Genomic DNA, 17,519 nt, shown 5'->3' on the forward strand with positions numbered 1-17,519 from the left:
GATTCGGTGTATCATACGTGTAAAACCAAAGAATGAGAAAAAGAACGTGAAGACTGTAATGTTAACAAGCAAAGAAATAAAAAATAAAAAGATAACATATTTGTAACATCTGGTAGAAACCAAACAAAAACGTTATCCGCAATGCTTATCCTTTTTTTAAAAAAAATCTGGTGTTAATGCGTTTTTATCGTTCCATTTGTTTTTGGGCTCACGCAAAGATGTGTGTACATTCAACGCTGGAGTTTATCCACAAACACTTGGTGTAAGAATCTAATTTCATGATATTTTTTATTTTACCATAAACGATGACTTTAGATAAACTCAAACGAGTCAATTGAATATTTAATTTCATTTTTTTAGGAAGAGCCATAATTGGCCGGCGCGGGATCGGTAAATGTAAATCAGTAAAAAAAATAATAATTAATTAAACATATCGAAAGGAAGGGAAAAAAAAAAAAAAAAAAAAATCTAATCAAAGGGTGAAAGGGGAGAGAGAGAGATATAAGGGTGATACAGTAACGCTAGATCCATGGCGGAAACAGCGTAGCAAAATCCTTTTCTCTCTTCTTCTTCTTTTTGTCTTCTTCCTCTTCCTTCCCATCCATCCATTCTTCCTCTCTCTTATTATTCTCCTAATAACCGAAAACTAATCTCTCTCTCTCTCTCTCCCCCGGAACCAAGGCTCAGGGGATCGGAGTATCGCCGGAATTATACAATTACGGTTGCTTCCTTGTTGAGAGTAAGGAGAATTTCAACTCACCGATTCACTTTTTTTTCTTGTTGTTTTCCTTGGAATTTTATATATAATATAATTCTCTGCTGATAATGATTAGATACAAATAAACAAATCGAAACATCTCTCTCTCTCTATAGCTTTATCTTTCGAGAGAAGCATAATTGCGTTGTTAATTGTTGGGTTAGGGTTTTTTTGTTATTGATTGCAATTTTTTTTTTTGAATTTGGTATGGAGTTGGTTGCTTCTCTCTCTCTCTCTCTCTCTGCTTTGAATAATCATTTATTATTATCCATCTGCAAAATTGTACTCTTAATTGCGTTTTTAAATACCCAAATTTTGAGTCCTTTTGGGATTTGAGATTGTACTTGATCTCGAATGTAAAAGGTCTGGGGTCCCTTTGTGTTTTGTTCCATTCCTCTAGGTGGCAAAAAAAAAACTATAGAGAGACATGTGCAGTTTTGTTTCTCTCTGTTTGCAAAAAAAGTTATTTAAAAAAAAAAAAAAAGAGAGAGTCAGATCTCTCTCATTCTTTGGATATTTTGTTGTTGTCAGCTAGCTCTCTCTTGTACAATGCCATCTGATTTATCGGAACCAAGAGGTGGAGGAGACACTCGCACCACTCCTGAGGTACTAACTCTTTCGTTCTAGTGCTTTTTTTCTTAAGTTTTTGTGATTTAATTTGCAATGTAAGCTCTCCAGCTCTCTCAAGTTATGTTGCAATGCTTTTTTTTATTTAGCAGAAACAGTTTGGGTTCATGAAAACCAATCCAGTGCCTGAAGGCGGCGGCGGCGGCGGCGGGGATATAAGTTCTAATCTACCGCAACAATCAAGCTTCTCTGTTCCATCTGCTATCCCTAATGGAAGAACAGCTCCAAGTGATTCTCACTGGGAGAGCAGTCTCTTTTCCAGCTCTTTCTCTGAAATATTCAGTAGCAAATGTAAAGCTTCTGATTCATTTCTTCTTACAAATAGTTTTAGCTGTTTTATTGGTTCCTGTACATTCACTGACTGCTTTTGATCTGTTTTTTTTGTTTTTGTTTGTGATATGTGCTTCTGGTTTTGCAGTAAGGCTACCAAGAAGTGATAATTTGTCCTTTATGCCTGCGTACCCCGAGGAAGAACCTTCTCAGTCTTTAGAAGAGATGGAGGCCCAAACCATTGGAAACCTTCTTCCAGACGAGGACGATTTTTTTGCAGGAGTGGTCGGCCATAAGTCTCGTGCCAATGGAGGAGACGATTTGGATGATTGCGACCTATTCAGCAGTGTTGGTGGCATGGAACTAGATGGGGATGTTTTTTCTTCTGTGGGTCAAAGAGCCGGCAAGAGAGGAGGCAGCTATGTTTTCGGTGTTGGTGAGCCCCCTCGAGGAGAGGTTTCATCCAGAATGCTTTTTGTTACGAATATGGATAGCATCATTGAAGATTACGAGCTCAGGGCCCTCTTTAAGGTACGTATTTTCACCTGTCTTTCTGATTGCATAATCCTAATTTATGGCACAAGATGTTGTTTTTGAAATGTTGGAGGTGTCTTCGCTTCTCATTGATGATGATGTTTACTTGTTTAGCAATATGGAGATGTCCGGGCTCTTCATACGGCTGGCAAGAATCGTGGCTTTATCCTGGTATCATACTATGATATAAGGGCTGCTCAGAATGCGATGAGAGCACTCCACGGTAGGCTCTTAAGGGGAAGGAAGCTTGACATTCATTACCATATCCCAAAGGTTCTGTTCGTTCCAATCCCCCTTGTTTATGTGATTGTGATTTTTTTCTTTGTGTTTTCACTGTCATATCTGCAGACAAATATCTTACATATTACTCCTTTCTTTCTATATCAGGAAAATTCTGGAAAAGTGAACACCAGCGAAGGAGCTCTGTTGGTTAATAATCTGGATTCTTCTGTATCCAATGAAGAGTTTTACAGAATTGTTAGTTCATACGGAGAAATCAGAGAGGTTCTCACTGGCTCTCGACTTGTACTTGCGTTGTGATATATGACTACTATGTGACTTTGTGATTTTGATATTTATTCTATTGCTGTTGTTTGCAGGTTCGTAGAACGATGCCTGAGAACTCACAGATATACATAGAGTTCTTTGATGTTCGAGCCGCAGAGGCCGCTCTCCGAGCACTAAATGGGCTTGAGATTGCTGGGAGGCAGCTCAAACTTGCGCCATCCTTTCCAGAGGGAACAAGGTGATTATCAATAATTCTTCCTTCCTTAATTTTTCTATGTGGCTGTTAACTGCTGCAGTAACAACTTAATTTGACTCTTTTGCTGCTAAATAAGAACGCCACTTGTGTTGATGATATGTTGACTCATCATACTTTTTTTTCAGTTTCACGCCACAGTTTGCTGCAGATGATGCTGAAGAAGGTCTACATAAAATGGCTTTTAATAATCTTTCATCAGCACAGATAGGTATAATAGTGAAGACGGGCTATGGTTTTCCGTTTCTGAACGATTTGACATAGTGTCACAACTCATACCTATCCTTTAACTTTCTGTGTTTCAGGAAGACATTACCCAGGAATATTAGCTTCAACCTCCATTAATGGTGGATCTATGCGCATGATGCATAATTCTGTTGGTTCACCTGTGAACTCCTTCACTGAACGTCATCAGAGTCGAGATATTCCTATTGGAATGCCAACATCGACAAGAATCATCTCCACTAGCAAGCCTGTTGGTCCTCAGGAGTCTGGAAATCCTTTATATAGTTCGACGGGGATCCAAAGCATGCCAAACCTCCATCCTCATTCTCTTCATGAGTACCTTGACAACTTTGCAAGTGGTAGTCCATATAAATCCTCTACCACATTCTCTGAAATGGTCAGTGATGGCCAGAAAGCAAATGAAGGCTTTATGATGAACAATGTTCGTGGAGTTGGCGTAGATGGGTTTAATGGAGGTGGTAAGTACATGTTTTAATTGGTTTTCTGCCTTGATACATTTGCCTAAGGTTAGGGATTGTGGGTTGCTGACGACTGTTAATTTAAGAAAAATAGTTAACAGTAGGATAATAAAGCTCCTCATGTCAGCTAGCTTAATATATTGTTCGGTTTAATACTGGGGTGTGAAAAAACTGCATATTAAATTTTTGACGTTCTGAATTACTGAGAAGTTGGATATGGAAGATTGTGATTAAGTTTTTCTATAAGTTTCCTCTTTTTTTTTTCTTTTCTTGTAGTAATAGGATCGCCGGCAAATGGAGGATCCCATCGTGCGAATCCCAACTTGTGGAGCAGCTCTAACCCGTCAAATGGCATGATGTGGCCTAACTCACCGTCTCGCGTCAACGGCATTACTTCTCAGCGCATCCCACCTGTTACTGGATTCTCAAGAGCATCTCCTTTAATGGTGAACATGGCCTCATCCCCTGTGCACCACCACATTGGATCTGCCCCGGTTTTAAACTCGCCTTTTTGGGATAGAAGACAGACCTATGTAGCTGAACCTCCAGAGTCATCTGGATTTCACTTTGGTTCTCACGGCAGCATGGGTTATCCTGGCTCTTCTCCGTCACATGCAATGGAAATGGCTTCTCATAAGGTTTTTTCTCATGCTGGTGGGAATCGCATGGATGCCAATTCCAGCAATGCTGTGCCGCGATCATCGCTACAGGTGCCCCACTTCTTGTCTGGAAGGAACCCGATGCTCGCAGTGCCAGGCTCATTTGACTTGCCTAATGAACGATACAGAAACCTCTCTCAGAGAAGAAGCGAGTTTAGTTCTAGTAATGCTGAGAAGAAACTGTTTGAGCTTGATGTTGATCGCATATTACGCGGGGAGGACAGCAGAACTACATTGATGATCAAAAACATTCCTAACAAGTGAGTTAATTCGCTTTTTTTTATTTATTACCCAATTGCAATTCGTTTCTGGTCTGAGTTGGATTCGCAGTTAGGTCATTTTATCCTGTTTCATCTTTGATATATTGATTCACTTTTTTCTTTCCTTTTTTGGTTCTGTAATGGTTTTAGGTATACTTCTAAGATGCTTCTAGCTGCCATTGATGAGTACTGTAAAGGAACATATGACTTCCTTTATTTGCCTATTGATTTCAAGGTATACATTGCCTTTACCTTCTTCTTATCTAATATAGCCTATTATGGTATTTTCAATATAATGAACCTGTCTTCTCTTTGCAGAACAAATGCAATGTGGGATATGCTTTCATCAACCTCACCGAACCTGAAAATATTGTCCCGTTTTACAAGGTACATAGATTGATTTGCGACCATACCAAATCTGTTTAGAATAAGGATTCGTTACAAAGTTTAAATCTCTGACAGGCATTCAACGGTAAGAAGTGGGAAAAATTCAACAGCGAGAAGGTGGCATATCTTGCATATGGTCGGATCCAGGGAAAATCAGCTCTTATTGCTCATTTCCAGAACTCAAGTTTGATGAACGAAGACAAACGTTGCAGGCCTATTCTCTTTCACACCGCCGGTCCAAATGCTGGTGATCAGGTACCAAAGATATAAGACCTATCTCTTGTTACGTAGCATAGAATGCGGTTGTCCGTGTTTCCTTTTGGACCATAAGCAGTCATATGGATTTGTTACTGAGTCATTTGTATCGATGATGTGCGACTGTGCAGGAACCATTTCCAATGGGTACGAACATCAGGTCAAGACCAGGGAAGCATCGAACAAGTAGCATCGAGAACTACAACAACAACTTTAGCAGCAGCTCAGAAAACAGAGAAGAGCCTCCAAATGGGACGGACTCGTTCTAACCGATGAGGCAGAGACAGTTTTCATGTCATAAGCCAGACTAACCTTTTAGACGTCTTCTTCTATCAGAGAAACCCCAATAGGTAAAAACACCCCATAGCTCTGTAAATCTTTGGGGGTGGTACATTTACCTGGAGAGAAAAAAATTCATTTTGAAGTGGAGAAAGTTATTGGACTTTGGTTTTATAAACTTGTTTTCGAGACAAGTTTTGTTGTATCATTAAACACCCAAAGAGAAATCTTGCTGGCTTTTTTTTTGTGGAACTTTTTGGTTTTATTGTTTTGGGTTGTGTCTACAAGGACCATTCTTTGTACTTTTGCTTAGAAAATGTAGCGACAACCTAGTACAATGTGTTCAGTTTCTTTGCCAGCGTTTTGGGAGCATATCATTTTATGTGTAAAACCCTTGAGGGCTAAGTTTCTGGCAAATGCTTTCCTATTCTTGGTTTCTAGTGTTAACTCTATTACATGGACCATCTTGACACGGTCAGTTGTGGAAGCTTATTCCTAGCCGATTTGGTATGCGAATACCAGAACCAAACTGAATTAGAAAATCGATTCAAACACCGGTTATCTAAATTGAAGGGCTTCAGAAGTTCGCACATCATCTCATTTGGGATATATCTGGCCCACTAAAACCTAAATTATACGACCCATCATCCCACATTACAGAAACAGAAACAGAAACAATTGGGTTTTGTCTGCAATCAATTAAGTTTTTTTTTTCTTCTTCTTTCTACTATACTATTTTAGTTTGAAAAAGGTACCTTAGTTTATGCTTTTGAAAAAGGTTTGTTTGCCTTTCCGGTGGCAAAAGCGTTTAATTGGTCATTACGTAAAAATCATGTCTTATTATTTGTTCACGTCCCTCTAAAAGTTGCGTTTTTATTTAACTTTTTTAAATTCCAGCCACACCGAACAATAAGTTATGACATCGTAAAATTCATATTCCTTGATAAGAAAATGCTTATTCCCCCCATAGAATAGAACTAATAACAAAATTATCTTGTAAACGTCGGCTTATATATCCGATAATTAAAAAAAAAATATAGGACCATTTTTCGAGGTGTCAAAATCCACTGTAGTAAATAAACTCACGTGACGGTTGCAATCTAACTTATATCTTACAGTCAATTTAATACGCCTAGTTTTAATTTCTGTAATTATAGAAAAAAATAATTAAAGACGTTAATAATGCTCATGTTGTCCATAATTTCGCAATAATGATAGGCTGTATTTGTCAATAATACTAATAATTAATAATAATTAAAAAAAGGAAAGAAGGGGTGGGGGCAGTAAATGAATAGAGTCAAGACTGAAGACAGATCTCTCTCTCTGTCCACTTGGAAAAACACACAAGTGGGTCCCCCACCTCTTCCCCCCTCTTTCCAGATATTTGTTCTCTTCCCTCTTCCTCCTCCTCCTCAAATCTCCTTCTGTGAACTTCGCCGTCATATTGTTGATCCAGCTTTTGAGAGTTATGGGAAGCTGCTGGTCCGATGGTGGTGGTGGAATGGTCGGCGTTGGTGGAACTACTTCCTCCGCCGCCGGCTGCTACGCTTCTCCTAACGACGCCGTTGACTACTACCTTAAATCTCGCGGCTTCAATGGCCTCTTCTCTCAGATCGAGGTCCCTTTTTTTTTTTTTTTTTTTTCCTTCTTCCCTTTGAACCAAGATTTTTGAATTCTCACAAGTTCTCTCAACTTTCATCTTCTTGCTCTCGTCGCAGTTATCCTTCTCCGCTTCCGATTTGCGAGACCGCGACGTCATTTCAAAGGTGTTCGTTCTACTTTTCACAAAACGTTCTCTTAGATTGATGTTTTGTAATAAAAATGTATCAAAAAGGATCTTTCTTGAAACATTATTACATATACTTTTGTGGGTTGTGTGATATGCAGAGCGATGCAGTGGTGGTTGTTTATACAAAAGGAAGAGACGGAGCACTTGCTGAACTCTTCCGCAGTGAAGTTGTTTTGAATTCTCTGAATCCTAAATGGATCAAGAAGCTTACACTCTCTTATCAGTTCGAGGCTGTGCAGACATTGCTGTAAGTCAGCTTTAATAAACCACTTAAGGAGACGAGATAAAGTTCCCCCACTTTAATGACCTTTCTTCTTCTTCTGCGAGCAGGTTTCGTGTGTATGATATTGACACTCAGTTCCAAAACTCAAGAGAGGAGGTACATTCAGTGAATCTCGTTGTGCTCTCATGTTCTACTTGAAAAGTGTTACAATGTATGATTGAGAAGTTTCATTTCAGATGCTGAACCTCGATGAACAGCAGTTTCTCGGCGAGGCAAAGTGTGCATTGTCTGAGGTATCTATCTATCTATCTATGAACTTTATTTTATTTGTTTTAGTTTAGGTTAGGATGCCCCTTCGAGAGATATGATGGCTCTTATCGCCCATCTCTAACCGGATCCCAGTTTTTGGACCAATAATGTCAGTAGGTGGATTGGCCCAAGTCCCTTATCTATCTATCCACTGCTGAACCTTCTTTTATTTGTTTTAGTTTAGGTTAGGATGATGCCCATTGGCTCTTTCTTATCTCCCATCTAGTAGATCCCACTTTAGGACCGCAGTAATTGGATTGGCCCAAGTCCTTTATATATTAATTTAGGTGGATCTTTTCCTCGTGCTTACCTTGGTATAGATTAAATATTGATTCATTTGGTATATGTACTCTGATAAACTATGCAGGTCATCACCAAATCAAACAGGACGATTGCCTTAGAACTTATGCGTAAAGAAGGTGCCGCTGCTGCACAGACCAGACCACAAAGCCATGGAAAGCTTATCATCCATGCTGAGGAGTCTCTAGCTTCTAAGACCACAACAGAGATAGTTCTTAGGTGCTTGAATTTGGAATCAAAGGATAACTTCTCTAAAAGTGTAAGAGCCAATACTCTTTTCACCAGAACTCACTTCAGACATACAACATATAACATGTGTGTTTTTCTTCACTGTGGCAGGACCCTTTTTTGGTGATATCTAAGATGGTAGAACACGGAGCTCCAGTCCCAGTCTCTAAAACCGAAGTCTTGAAGAATGATCCCAATCCGATTTGGAAACCAGTCTTTCTTAGTGTTCAACAAGTGGGTAGTAAGGTAAGTTTTCTTATATTTTACCTTGTCTGAACATGAAGGTGTAATCAGTTCTCCTTCTGTTAATCATGGCAGGACACCCCACTGGTAATAGAGTGCTTAGACTTCAATGGCAATGGCAACCACAGTCTTATAGGGTAATCACCACAAACTATTATTGATTCTTTCTTAGTCTTAGGGATAAGAAGATAGAGATGATTCTTGTTTGGTTTTGCCAGAAAAGTTCAGAAGTCACTTGCAGACTTAGAAAAGCTTCATGTGAGTGGCCAGGGAATCAATCTGTTCTTACCTACCGGTGTTGGACATAAACATGAAGACAAGGTATGGTTCGGTTCCTTCAAGTTCAAGACAATAAACAAGAGCTTGAATATACAATCTTAGTCCCGTTTGGCATTGTTTCAGGCGTTAAAGAGTCAGATTTTCGTTGACAAGTTTACTGAAACCGTTCAGCATACGTTCCTAGAATACTTGGCTTCTGGTTTTGAGTTGAACTTCATGGTTGCAATTGATTTCACAGGTAATGAGTTTACACTGTGGCAAAAAGGATAGTTTCCCTCTTAAGACTAATCCTTTTGTCTCTCATTAGCTTCAAATGGAAACCCTCGCCTACCAGATTCCTTGCATTACATTGATCCTACAGGAAGATTAAATGCCTACCAGAGAGTAAGGACTACTCTCTCCTTAACTTATTGTGACTGTGTGTGAGTGTGATCCTTCTTTGTTTGTATTCAGGCAATAGTTGAAGTGGGAGAAGTGTTGCAGTTCTATGACAGTGACAAACGGTTTCCAGCATGGGGCTTTGGAGCTCGTCCTATAGACATTCCAGTGTCTCATTGCTTTAACCTCAACGGAAGCAGTACTTACTGCGAGGTCTGGTGGAACAGATCTGACTCAAACTCAACATTTACATGAACTAATAACTTAGTAACAAATTCAAATGTTTTTATCAGGTAGATGGGATACAAGGTATCATGAATGCATACAATGGTGCACTCTTCAACGTCTCTTTTGCGGGGCCTACTCTCTTTGGCCCCGTGATCAACGCTGCTGCGACGATAGCAAGCGAGTCACTCGCTCAGAACGCACGAAGATACTACGTCTTGTTGATAATCACTGTGAGTTTATGTTCTTTTTCTATGTTAAAAAAAAAAGACAATGGAAACTGAAGTATTGTGTTTTTTTTTTTGTATTATAATAGGATGGAGTTATAACAGATCTTCAAGAAACTAGAGATGCATTGGTCAGTGCATCAGATCTCCCGTTATCGATCCTCATCGTTGGAGTTGGAGGAGCTGACTATAAAGAAATGGAGGTACTAGATGGAGACAAAGGAGAGAGGCTAGAAAGCTCGAGCGGTCGGGTAGCGTCACGTGATATAGTCCAGTTCGTTGCATTAAGAGACATACAATGTTAGTCTTCCTTGTGTGTTCTTGATATGTGTTTGGGCTTTAGAAAGATAGGCGCAGCAGTTTTGGTTGACCAATGTCTTTGTGTATGTGAGTGCAGATGGAGAGGTGTCAGTGGTAGAAGCGCTTCTAGCGGAATTGCCTTCACAGTTTTTGGCCTACATGAAAAACCGTAATATCACTCCCACCACAAGCACTAGCTCTGCTTGTTGATTGCATTCTCAACACCTCTTCTGTACATACACAGCTCTAAACGCTGTCGTTTTCTTTTATTAATATATTTATTTGTCTGGAATTTTTTCCATTTCCAGTATGCCAAGTCAAATTTTATATACTTCTTGTTTGTTTTCTCTTTTTATTTATTTCAGAATACAGATGATTTTTTTTATTTGATATTATTTGTCAAACTACCACCAGTTGGGTTCGGGCATATTCAAATCAATTACTGTACAGCGGTCAATATATTTCAGTTGTTGACTTTGTTGTTTTGTTGTTAGGATCTAGGTGCTGACTTTTCGAAGCCGAACTAGCTTGAAACATTGATCGTTGAAATAAAAATAACTTTGGGAAATTGAATGTAACTAGGGCAAACACGTAAACACCATTTTAAGAAAATAGATATATTTTGAACAAACAAAAAAAAAATAGATATATAAATACCCATCTACTATATTTATCAAATAATTTCTATCTTAAATTAAATATTTAAAAGGCTACCTATGAATATATATATATATATATATATATATATATATTATGAATCGAAATTTCAAAAATTTATGGTTTAAATATATATATGCATATAAAAACTTTGTGCTGATCACTGGATTCAAACCTTTTTCCTAGCTATATATGGAGTGTACAGTACTGAATTATTTCAAGATATAGATGAAACTTGAAAGCATCTTCCGACATCTGTAAGTAGAAAGAGATCTACTCCAAAACAACATGGTCAATTCACACGTTTTCTCTTGAGTTAGTGATCAGTGTTTACACATCTCTTGGATATATAACTAATTTTGTTTTTTCGATCTCTATCCAAATATTTCCCAAGAAAGAAACAACCAGATACCACTTCACGAAAAAAAAAAATCACACGTACAATGTTCTTATTCTTATAATGAAAAGAAATATATTATCATATAATGTTCTTATTCCTTCAATTTTTCAGAGTATCGGTTTATGTTTCTTTGTATTTTAAAAAACCATCGAAAAATGTTCTGGTTGTTGTGTTTTCTTCGATTCCATACATGTGTTCCCGAAAAGAAACCAGCAACGAATATGTAACATTCATGCATTTCCCTTCTTTATTGTTTTTTAATATCATATGGGATCTTTGTATAGCGTTCAATTTCAAGTTCTTCTGTTAGATCGCTTTATTAGTAATCTTTATAATATCCATTCCATAACTTGTTCAAATTTACACATAACTTATTAGTAAAAAGGCCTTTTCACGCGTCTCTACAGTTTTAATAACAAAAACTCTCATATAAGTGAAATGATTTTTACGTGTCTCGAAAATTATCATACCTAAGAAAATAAACAAGTTAAAAAGGAAAATACAAAACTTCAATTTGACGTTTTGTTATTCGCTTATTCGTCTACGTTCACATAGACAAAAATGCTTCTATAAAACCTTCAAAATTGCTCACTCCAAAACCCTAACTATAATCTCTCTCCAACTCATCTTCGTCTTCTTTGTTTCTAACGTTCAAAGCGTACTCAATTTGAAACAATACAAAACCTGAAACCCTAAGATCTAATACAAATCCAAACCTCCTAATAAAAAAATAAGTGATTCAAGAGATTTAAAAAAAGATGATGCCCTTTGGAGCAGGTGAATCGGATGAAAGGAAAGAAGCCGATGATGAGGAGAACATATTTCCTTTCTTATCAGCCCGATCCCAATACGACACACGTGCCATGGTCTCAGCCTTGACTCAAGTCATTGGAAACCAAAGCAGCACTCATGATAGTAATCAACAACCCCCTGTAGAGTATAATCAACAAGATCCTATCCAACATGTTCCTCCTACTCAAGATCAAGGTATATAGAAAGACTATATATGTGCGCACATCTGAATTTTCTAGCATGTTTATTGCAAATAACATCTAGTATATGTTGATATATGTAAATATAATTAACATGAGCAGATGTATGGTTGACAAAAAAAATTAACATGAGGCGATCGATGGTTATATCTTTTTTTTGGAATAATTATCGATGGATATATCTTCTGGACGACGAGTGTATTCATCTTATTATCCCAATTTACTTGTAGTGTTGGTAATAAACATATATATGAGAAGTCTACCAAACTTATATATGTTAATATCTTATGTCGCTTGTTGGTTGTATGAAGGAAACTTGAGGAAGAGGCATTATAGAGGGGTAAGGCAACGGCCATGGGGAAAATGGGCTGCCGAAATTCGGGATCCACAAAAGGCAGCTCGAGTGTGGCTCGGGACATTTGAGACCGCTGAAGCTGCGGCCTTAGCTTATGATGAAGCAGCTCTTAAGTTCAAAGGAAGCAAAGCCAAGCTCAATTTCCCTGAGAGAGCTCAACTAGCAAGTAACACTAGTACCATTACCGGTCTACCAAACTATCACTCTTCTAATAATCAAATGTATTACTCAAATCCGCAGACCAATCCACAAACCATGCCATATTATAACCAATACTACTATAACCAATATCTTCAGCAAGGAGGAAACAGTAACGATGCATTAAGCTATAGTTTGGCCGGTGGGGAAACTGGAGGTTCAATGTATAATCATCAGTCAATATCTAATACAACTTCTTCATCTTCTGGTGGATCTTCAAGGCAACAACAAGAACAAGATTACGCCAGATTTTGGCATTTTGGGGATTCTTCTCCCAGTTCAGGTTTTTGAGATTCTCATAAAAGTAATAAGGGATTTCGAGCGACTTGTTGAGAAGATCATATGTTCCTTGAGTGTTTTCTATTTTCGTTATGCATGTGTGTTGTTTCTGATCATTTTGTTTATTTCTTCTTTCAAGAATTTTCTTGGGGTTCTTTGTTAACAATCCTTGGATTTGGATTTAGTTTCATACTATAATAAATTCGCTGATTCAAAAGTGACATCCTTAATTATTGGATTAGTCTCAAATAAGCACATGCATACGTACAAATTATTCATTGATTTGAATCTCAGTTCTGACGTTAATGGATATATCTATCGTGTATAAGGTAGGTGTTCAAAGCAATATAAAATCAACGATAAAAATCTTCAGTTTACAGGATGTCATATCACATGATAAATGCTAAAAAAATTGGTTCGCTGTGAAGCCCTTGTATATATCGGATCAGGTTATAAAGAATCACGCTTATTAACAATACCGTCCAGTACTGTAGTTTGAATGTTCTATCGGAACTACATCTACATTGATATCATTTTAAAATGATTGTTCGGGTCCCAAAAGTACTTGGTTTTTCTATCAAAACCAGTATAACACTTTTTAGTTACAATTTTTAAAGCAAAGATATATACTTGGATTTGAAGTAACAGGTATGAAAACTTGACCAAAACAGATTCCCTAAGGGTTTGTTCAACTCCTTGAATTTGTCAATCCAAAGAGGTTGAGGTTGATTCCTCTTGACCCATGTTTTCATATCTTTTTACTGATTTCTAAATTTTCCGTTTCAAAATAAATGATGTTTTGAAGAGTTTTTGATATTTCAAATACATAATATATTAATTCTTTTTGTTAGCAACTTAAACAAATTTGTATAGACTCTGCAAACCAAAATGATAGTTTCGCATCTATATGGACAACAAACGACAGTTGATTTCTTGCGCTGCGTGCTAGACTGCTCGCCCTTAAATTCTGTGTTCGTGGTATATGAATGAGCTATGAGTTGTTGAAACCCCTCTTCAAAATAACTTGCAAAGGCTAACCATTTTTCTAGTTCCAAAACTTTTTTTATATTAATTTTAGTTTTATTGAAAAAATTGTATGACCAACAATGTTTTAGATTTTTTTTGATGATTGCCTAAACTAATTTTGCTTATATTTTTAATGCTCATTTTTAGAAAATATGTCTAAACTTTTGTGTTTCTACTTTCTACTAAAACATCATCTATTTTAAAATAGAGAAAAAATATTTTTTTTATAACTAAAAAAGTTAAACCGGATCTATTAAAGACACATATTTAACCTTTGAGTGGGAGGTGCAGCCCACAAATGGATCTTTTCCCAGGTATTCAAATAGGCCGTAAACAATGAGTCCATATCCGCGTGGCCACATGTGAAACTAATAATTTCGCAACAGAAGAAAATCGATCTTTGGCCTGGACCAATAGGACAACTCTTCTTCTGGTGAAAACCGGCGGACCACCGCGTCATTAGAGAAAAAGTATTTCTTTCATGTTTTATTAAAATTCTAACAAACATGAATATGTGTTATTTACGGTATACGATATACAAAATTTGTAATGCAGATTCATAAAAACTGATTACAAATATGATGAACATCACCACGTCATTAGAGAAAAAGTATTTCTTTCATGTTTTATTAAAATTCTAACAAACATGAATATGTGTTATTTACGGTATACGATATACAAAATTTGTAATGCAGATTCATAAAAACTGATTACAAATATGATGAACATCACCACGTCATTAGAGAAAAAGTATTTCTTTCATGTTTTATTAAAATTCTAACAAACATGAATATGTGTTATTTACGGTATACGATATACAAAATTTGTAATGCAGATTATTCTTAAAAACTGATTACAAATATGATGAAAATAACTAATTTTAGAGGAATTATACCATTTCGAGTTAGATTCAACGAATATATGTTTCAGAAATTAAAGAAATCATATCGTTTTGAAATTCAGAGACTCATATTTCATATCATCATGCCAATTGAAATGATGGTTACGATGATAATGAATACTTTCCGACCAACGACGCGTTGTCTCCTCTTTCTTTTGTCCTTTTTTCATTTACCTTTCTTTAATTTGATTTATTGTGATTCTTCATTTACATATTACCGTAAATGGTTAGTGCTTAAAACCTATTGGTGTATGAATGTCGGCCGCCGACAAAAATCTGTACTTGAAGACATTCGTGGAACTTCAAACGTTATATTATTTCTTGCATTAATATATATTACCACGCGCGTTGTCACGAACGCGAAGCCGAGTCTACTCCGGCCCTAAACACGTACTACATACAACCGTTCTCTACTGTTCCACTCCGGTAGATGACTATTGACTTAATAAAATATACTCCTTATATTTCAAAATACATCAAATTTTAGGGTGGGGCGCAACTATTAAAAAACTTGTTTTTTTATCTTAAAAAATATCATTAAAATATAAATTAAAAATTATTTAACCAATCACAAAACACAATACAAAATATGATTGGTTACACAGTTTTTGATAAAGTTAAAAGTTACATTGAAATATGAAAACATCATCTATTTTGAAACATAAAAAAACTCCCTAAAACATCATTTATTTTGAAACGGAGAAAATATAAAGGTAGCAACAACATACACTAGTAAAAATATTGTAAATAGTCATAGAATGGCCACAAACCATCTCCAACTCATTTCTATTTTTATCTCTATTTTTTTTTTCTAAAATAGAAAACTTCTATTAAAGAGCTGAATTTTCTCAAATGTATACTTATATAATAGAATTCCTCTATTTATAAGGAAAATTATAGAGATATAATATTTTTACCTCTAAATATAGAGACAAAAAGTAAATTGTCTTTATATTTTCTTCTAAAATAAAAGAACTCTATTATAGAAGCATACATTAGACCAATTTCACCTCTATAATAGATCTATAATAGAGATTTCTATTTTAATATAAAATATAGAAACATATACATTGGAGATGGCTATTTTAATATAAAATATAGAAACATATACATTGGAGATGGTCTTATAAAAAAATGCTTAATTTTTCCTTAGCCAAAGAGATTTTTTGTATAACACCAAATGTTTGGTGGTTATGAGAAATTTTCTAACTAGTGGTAGTTAGTTATCTACACATAGAAACCCTATATCCTATTTTAACAAAAATATTGTAACATAATACAAAGTTCACATGGCAAGTTCTTTCTCAAAAAAAAGTTCACATGGCAAGTGATCGACAATCAAACATAATACAATATTGACAACTAATACTCAAATTCTTTGATGTGAATCTCACAGATATCGACCGTTGCTTACAAAACAATTCAAATTATTAAACATATGATACAATTAAATCTCTCCCGACAGTCAGAATATAAGAGAAGATCAATAACGTAACTAGAAATGTATGTTGACGTTAACGGAAAATGTGGGTGGCCGCGCACGCACGCCGGTCTGGCACCGCCCTTTCAACTTTTGCGGCCTTCTAAGCTCTCACGAATCTCAACCACTTTCATCCCTTTCCTTCATTTTCAAACTTATCGGCCCAAAGACGTATGCATGCATACTCGATCGACTATACCAAAATGAAAATAAAAAGAGAGGTATGTATCAGTGTATATATGTATGTTTTGCTTGTTTCTACGGTCCGGGACTCTTCAAATTGCACCGACTGACACTCTTTGTATATACATAGAAGCCCATTACAGTTTCCCACTTATTCTGGCCCATTTTAGATCAATTCAAATTCTTTTAAAAACCACAATGCTTCAATTTTTTACTCCTTGATCCATGACCATGTATTGAAAACTTAATAACGAATAAACTGATTAAATTGTTTCGACTTCACGGTGTCGGTGAGGATCTTGCGAAGCTCGTCGGTGAAACCATGCACCTTGTGTTGAAAGAGAACATGTAGAGAATAATAACTTTTGGTTTGTCTGTACTCTGTAAACGGGTTTCATTGACATATTTACTATAACAGCTCATATTGACGTATAAAGTGCAATTAACTTGAAAAAAGGGAAAATTGATTAAAAAAATCCGACCTGCCGGAATCGAACCAGCGACCTAAAGATTTGCTGTCACAGACTACAGTCTTCCGCTCTACCAACTGAGCTAAGGTCGGTTGTTGTTTGAAGCGCAACATAATTATAAATAAACGAACAATACTGATTGACTTGATAACTAGTTTACAAACCGGAGAAGAAAACCAGCAAGCGAGTAGCTACCAAATAATCAACCACCTAAAATTTTAAAATATTACTAGATCTCGATCCGTGCAACCGCGCGGATTTTTGTTTTTATTTATTTTTATATAAACATTTTGTTTTCAATTCTAAATTGATATATATTATAATATATATGTGTTTATCAATTTTTAAAACATAATAAGTTTACAGCATATTTTTTCCATTAAATAAATTGTTTCAAACTTTCACATGTATTTGTATCTTCTTATATATATATATATATATATATTTTCGCATTATTATTTCATTATTAAAGACGTAACTATATCTACTAATAATAGCAATCTCAATTAATTCAAAAGGTTGTGAATTCCACTTATGTTGAAAGGTTATGTCTTTTCAACAATTAAAAGTTGTGTCTTTTTATTT

At 36.1% G+C, this 17,519-nt stretch overlaps 3 protein-coding genes and 1 non-coding gene across 4 annotated transcripts; 3 read left to right on the forward strand and 1 right to left on the reverse strand.

The window, feature by feature from the left end:
- Positions 1-491: 491 nt before the first annotated feature.
- LOC106318358 (protein MEI2-like 4) lies at positions 492-5,853 on the forward strand. The gene is made up of 14 exons (XM_013756295.1): positions 492-739; positions 1,289-1,363; positions 1,474-1,675; positions 1,803-2,185; positions 2,303-2,461; positions 2,576-2,692; positions 2,788-2,933; positions 3,077-3,159; positions 3,254-3,652; positions 3,929-4,571; positions 4,722-4,806; positions 4,890-4,958; positions 5,034-5,213; positions 5,345-5,853. Exons 2-14 carry the CDS (start codon positions 1,307-1,309, stop codon positions 5,480-5,482), a joined length of 2,661 nt encoding a protein of 886 aa, XP_013611749.1. The 5' UTR covers positions 492-739; positions 1,289-1,306; the 3' UTR covers positions 5,483-5,853.
- Positions 5,854-6,842: 989 nt separating this feature from the next.
- LOC106313620 (protein BONZAI 2) lies at positions 6,843-10,320 on the forward strand. The gene is made up of 15 exons (XM_013751490.1): positions 6,843-7,110; positions 7,211-7,258; positions 7,380-7,528; positions 7,612-7,660; positions 7,741-7,797; positions 8,181-8,372; positions 8,453-8,587; positions 8,660-8,721; positions 8,803-8,905; positions 8,987-9,101; positions 9,171-9,247; positions 9,317-9,454; positions 9,535-9,699; positions 9,783-9,993; positions 10,091-10,320. Exons 1-15 carry the CDS (start codon positions 6,961-6,963, stop codon positions 10,201-10,203), a joined length of 1,764 nt encoding a protein of 587 aa, XP_013606944.1. The 5' UTR covers positions 6,843-6,960; the 3' UTR covers positions 10,204-10,320.
- A 1,321-nt stretch (positions 10,321-11,641) lies between these two features.
- On the forward strand, positions 11,642-13,019 carry LOC106316945 (ethylene-responsive transcription factor ERF115). The gene is made up of 2 exons (XM_013754811.1): positions 11,642-12,037; positions 12,354-13,019. The coding sequence occupies exons 1-2, from the start codon at positions 11,809-11,811 to the stop codon at positions 12,884-12,886; spliced, it is 762 nt and encodes a 253-aa protein (XP_013610265.1). The 5' UTR covers positions 11,642-11,808; the 3' UTR covers positions 12,887-13,019.
- Positions 13,020-16,940: 3,921 nt separating this feature from the next.
- On the reverse strand, positions 16,941-17,026 carry TRNAY-GUA. Its single transcript is given in 2 exon segments — positions 16,941-16,976; positions 16,990-17,026. It is a non-coding gene; the product is annotated as a tRNA-Tyr (tRNA).
- Positions 17,027-17,519: the final 493 nt, after the last annotated feature.

This window comes from Brassica oleracea, chromosome C9 (assembly GCF_000695525.1).
Source record: "Brassica oleracea var. oleracea cultivar TO1000 chromosome C9, BOL, whole genome shotgun sequence".
NCBI lineage: Eukaryota > Viridiplantae > Streptophyta > Magnoliopsida > Brassicales > Brassicaceae > Brassica > Brassica oleracea.

Bases quoted from the DNA above. Each gene is read 5' to 3' on its own strand.
- LOC106318358 (XM_013756295.1), top strand. From the start codon at position 1,307: ATGCCATCTGATTTATCGGAACCAAGAGGTGGAGGAGACACTCGCACC. The intron at 1,364-1,473 runs GTACTAACTCTT...TTTTTTATTTAG, and splicing joins ACACTCGCACCACTCCTGAG to CAGAAACAGTTTGGGTTCAT. The intron at 2,934-3,076 runs GTGATTATCAAT...CTTTTTTTTCAG, and splicing joins TCCTTTCCAGAGGGAACAAG to TTTCACGCCACAGTTTGCTG.
- LOC106313620 (XM_013751490.1), top strand. From the start codon at position 6,961: ATGGGAAGCTGCTGGTCCGATGGTGGTGGTGGAATGGTCGGCGTTGGT. The intron at 7,529-7,611 runs GTAAGTCAGCTT...TTCTGCGAGCAG, and splicing joins GAGGCTGTGCAGACATTGCT to GTTTCGTGTGTATGATATTG. The intron at 9,455-9,534 runs GTCTGGTGGAAC...TGTTTTTATCAG, and splicing joins GAAGCAGTACTTACTGCGAG to GTAGATGGGATACAAGGTAT.
- LOC106316945 (XM_013754811.1), top strand. From the start codon at position 11,809: ATGATGCCCTTTGGAGCAGGTGAATCGGATGAAAGGAAAGAAGCCGAT. The intron at 12,038-12,353 runs GTATATAGAAAG...GGTTGTATGAAG, and splicing joins TCCTCCTACTCAAGATCAAG to GAAACTTGAGGAAGAGGCAT.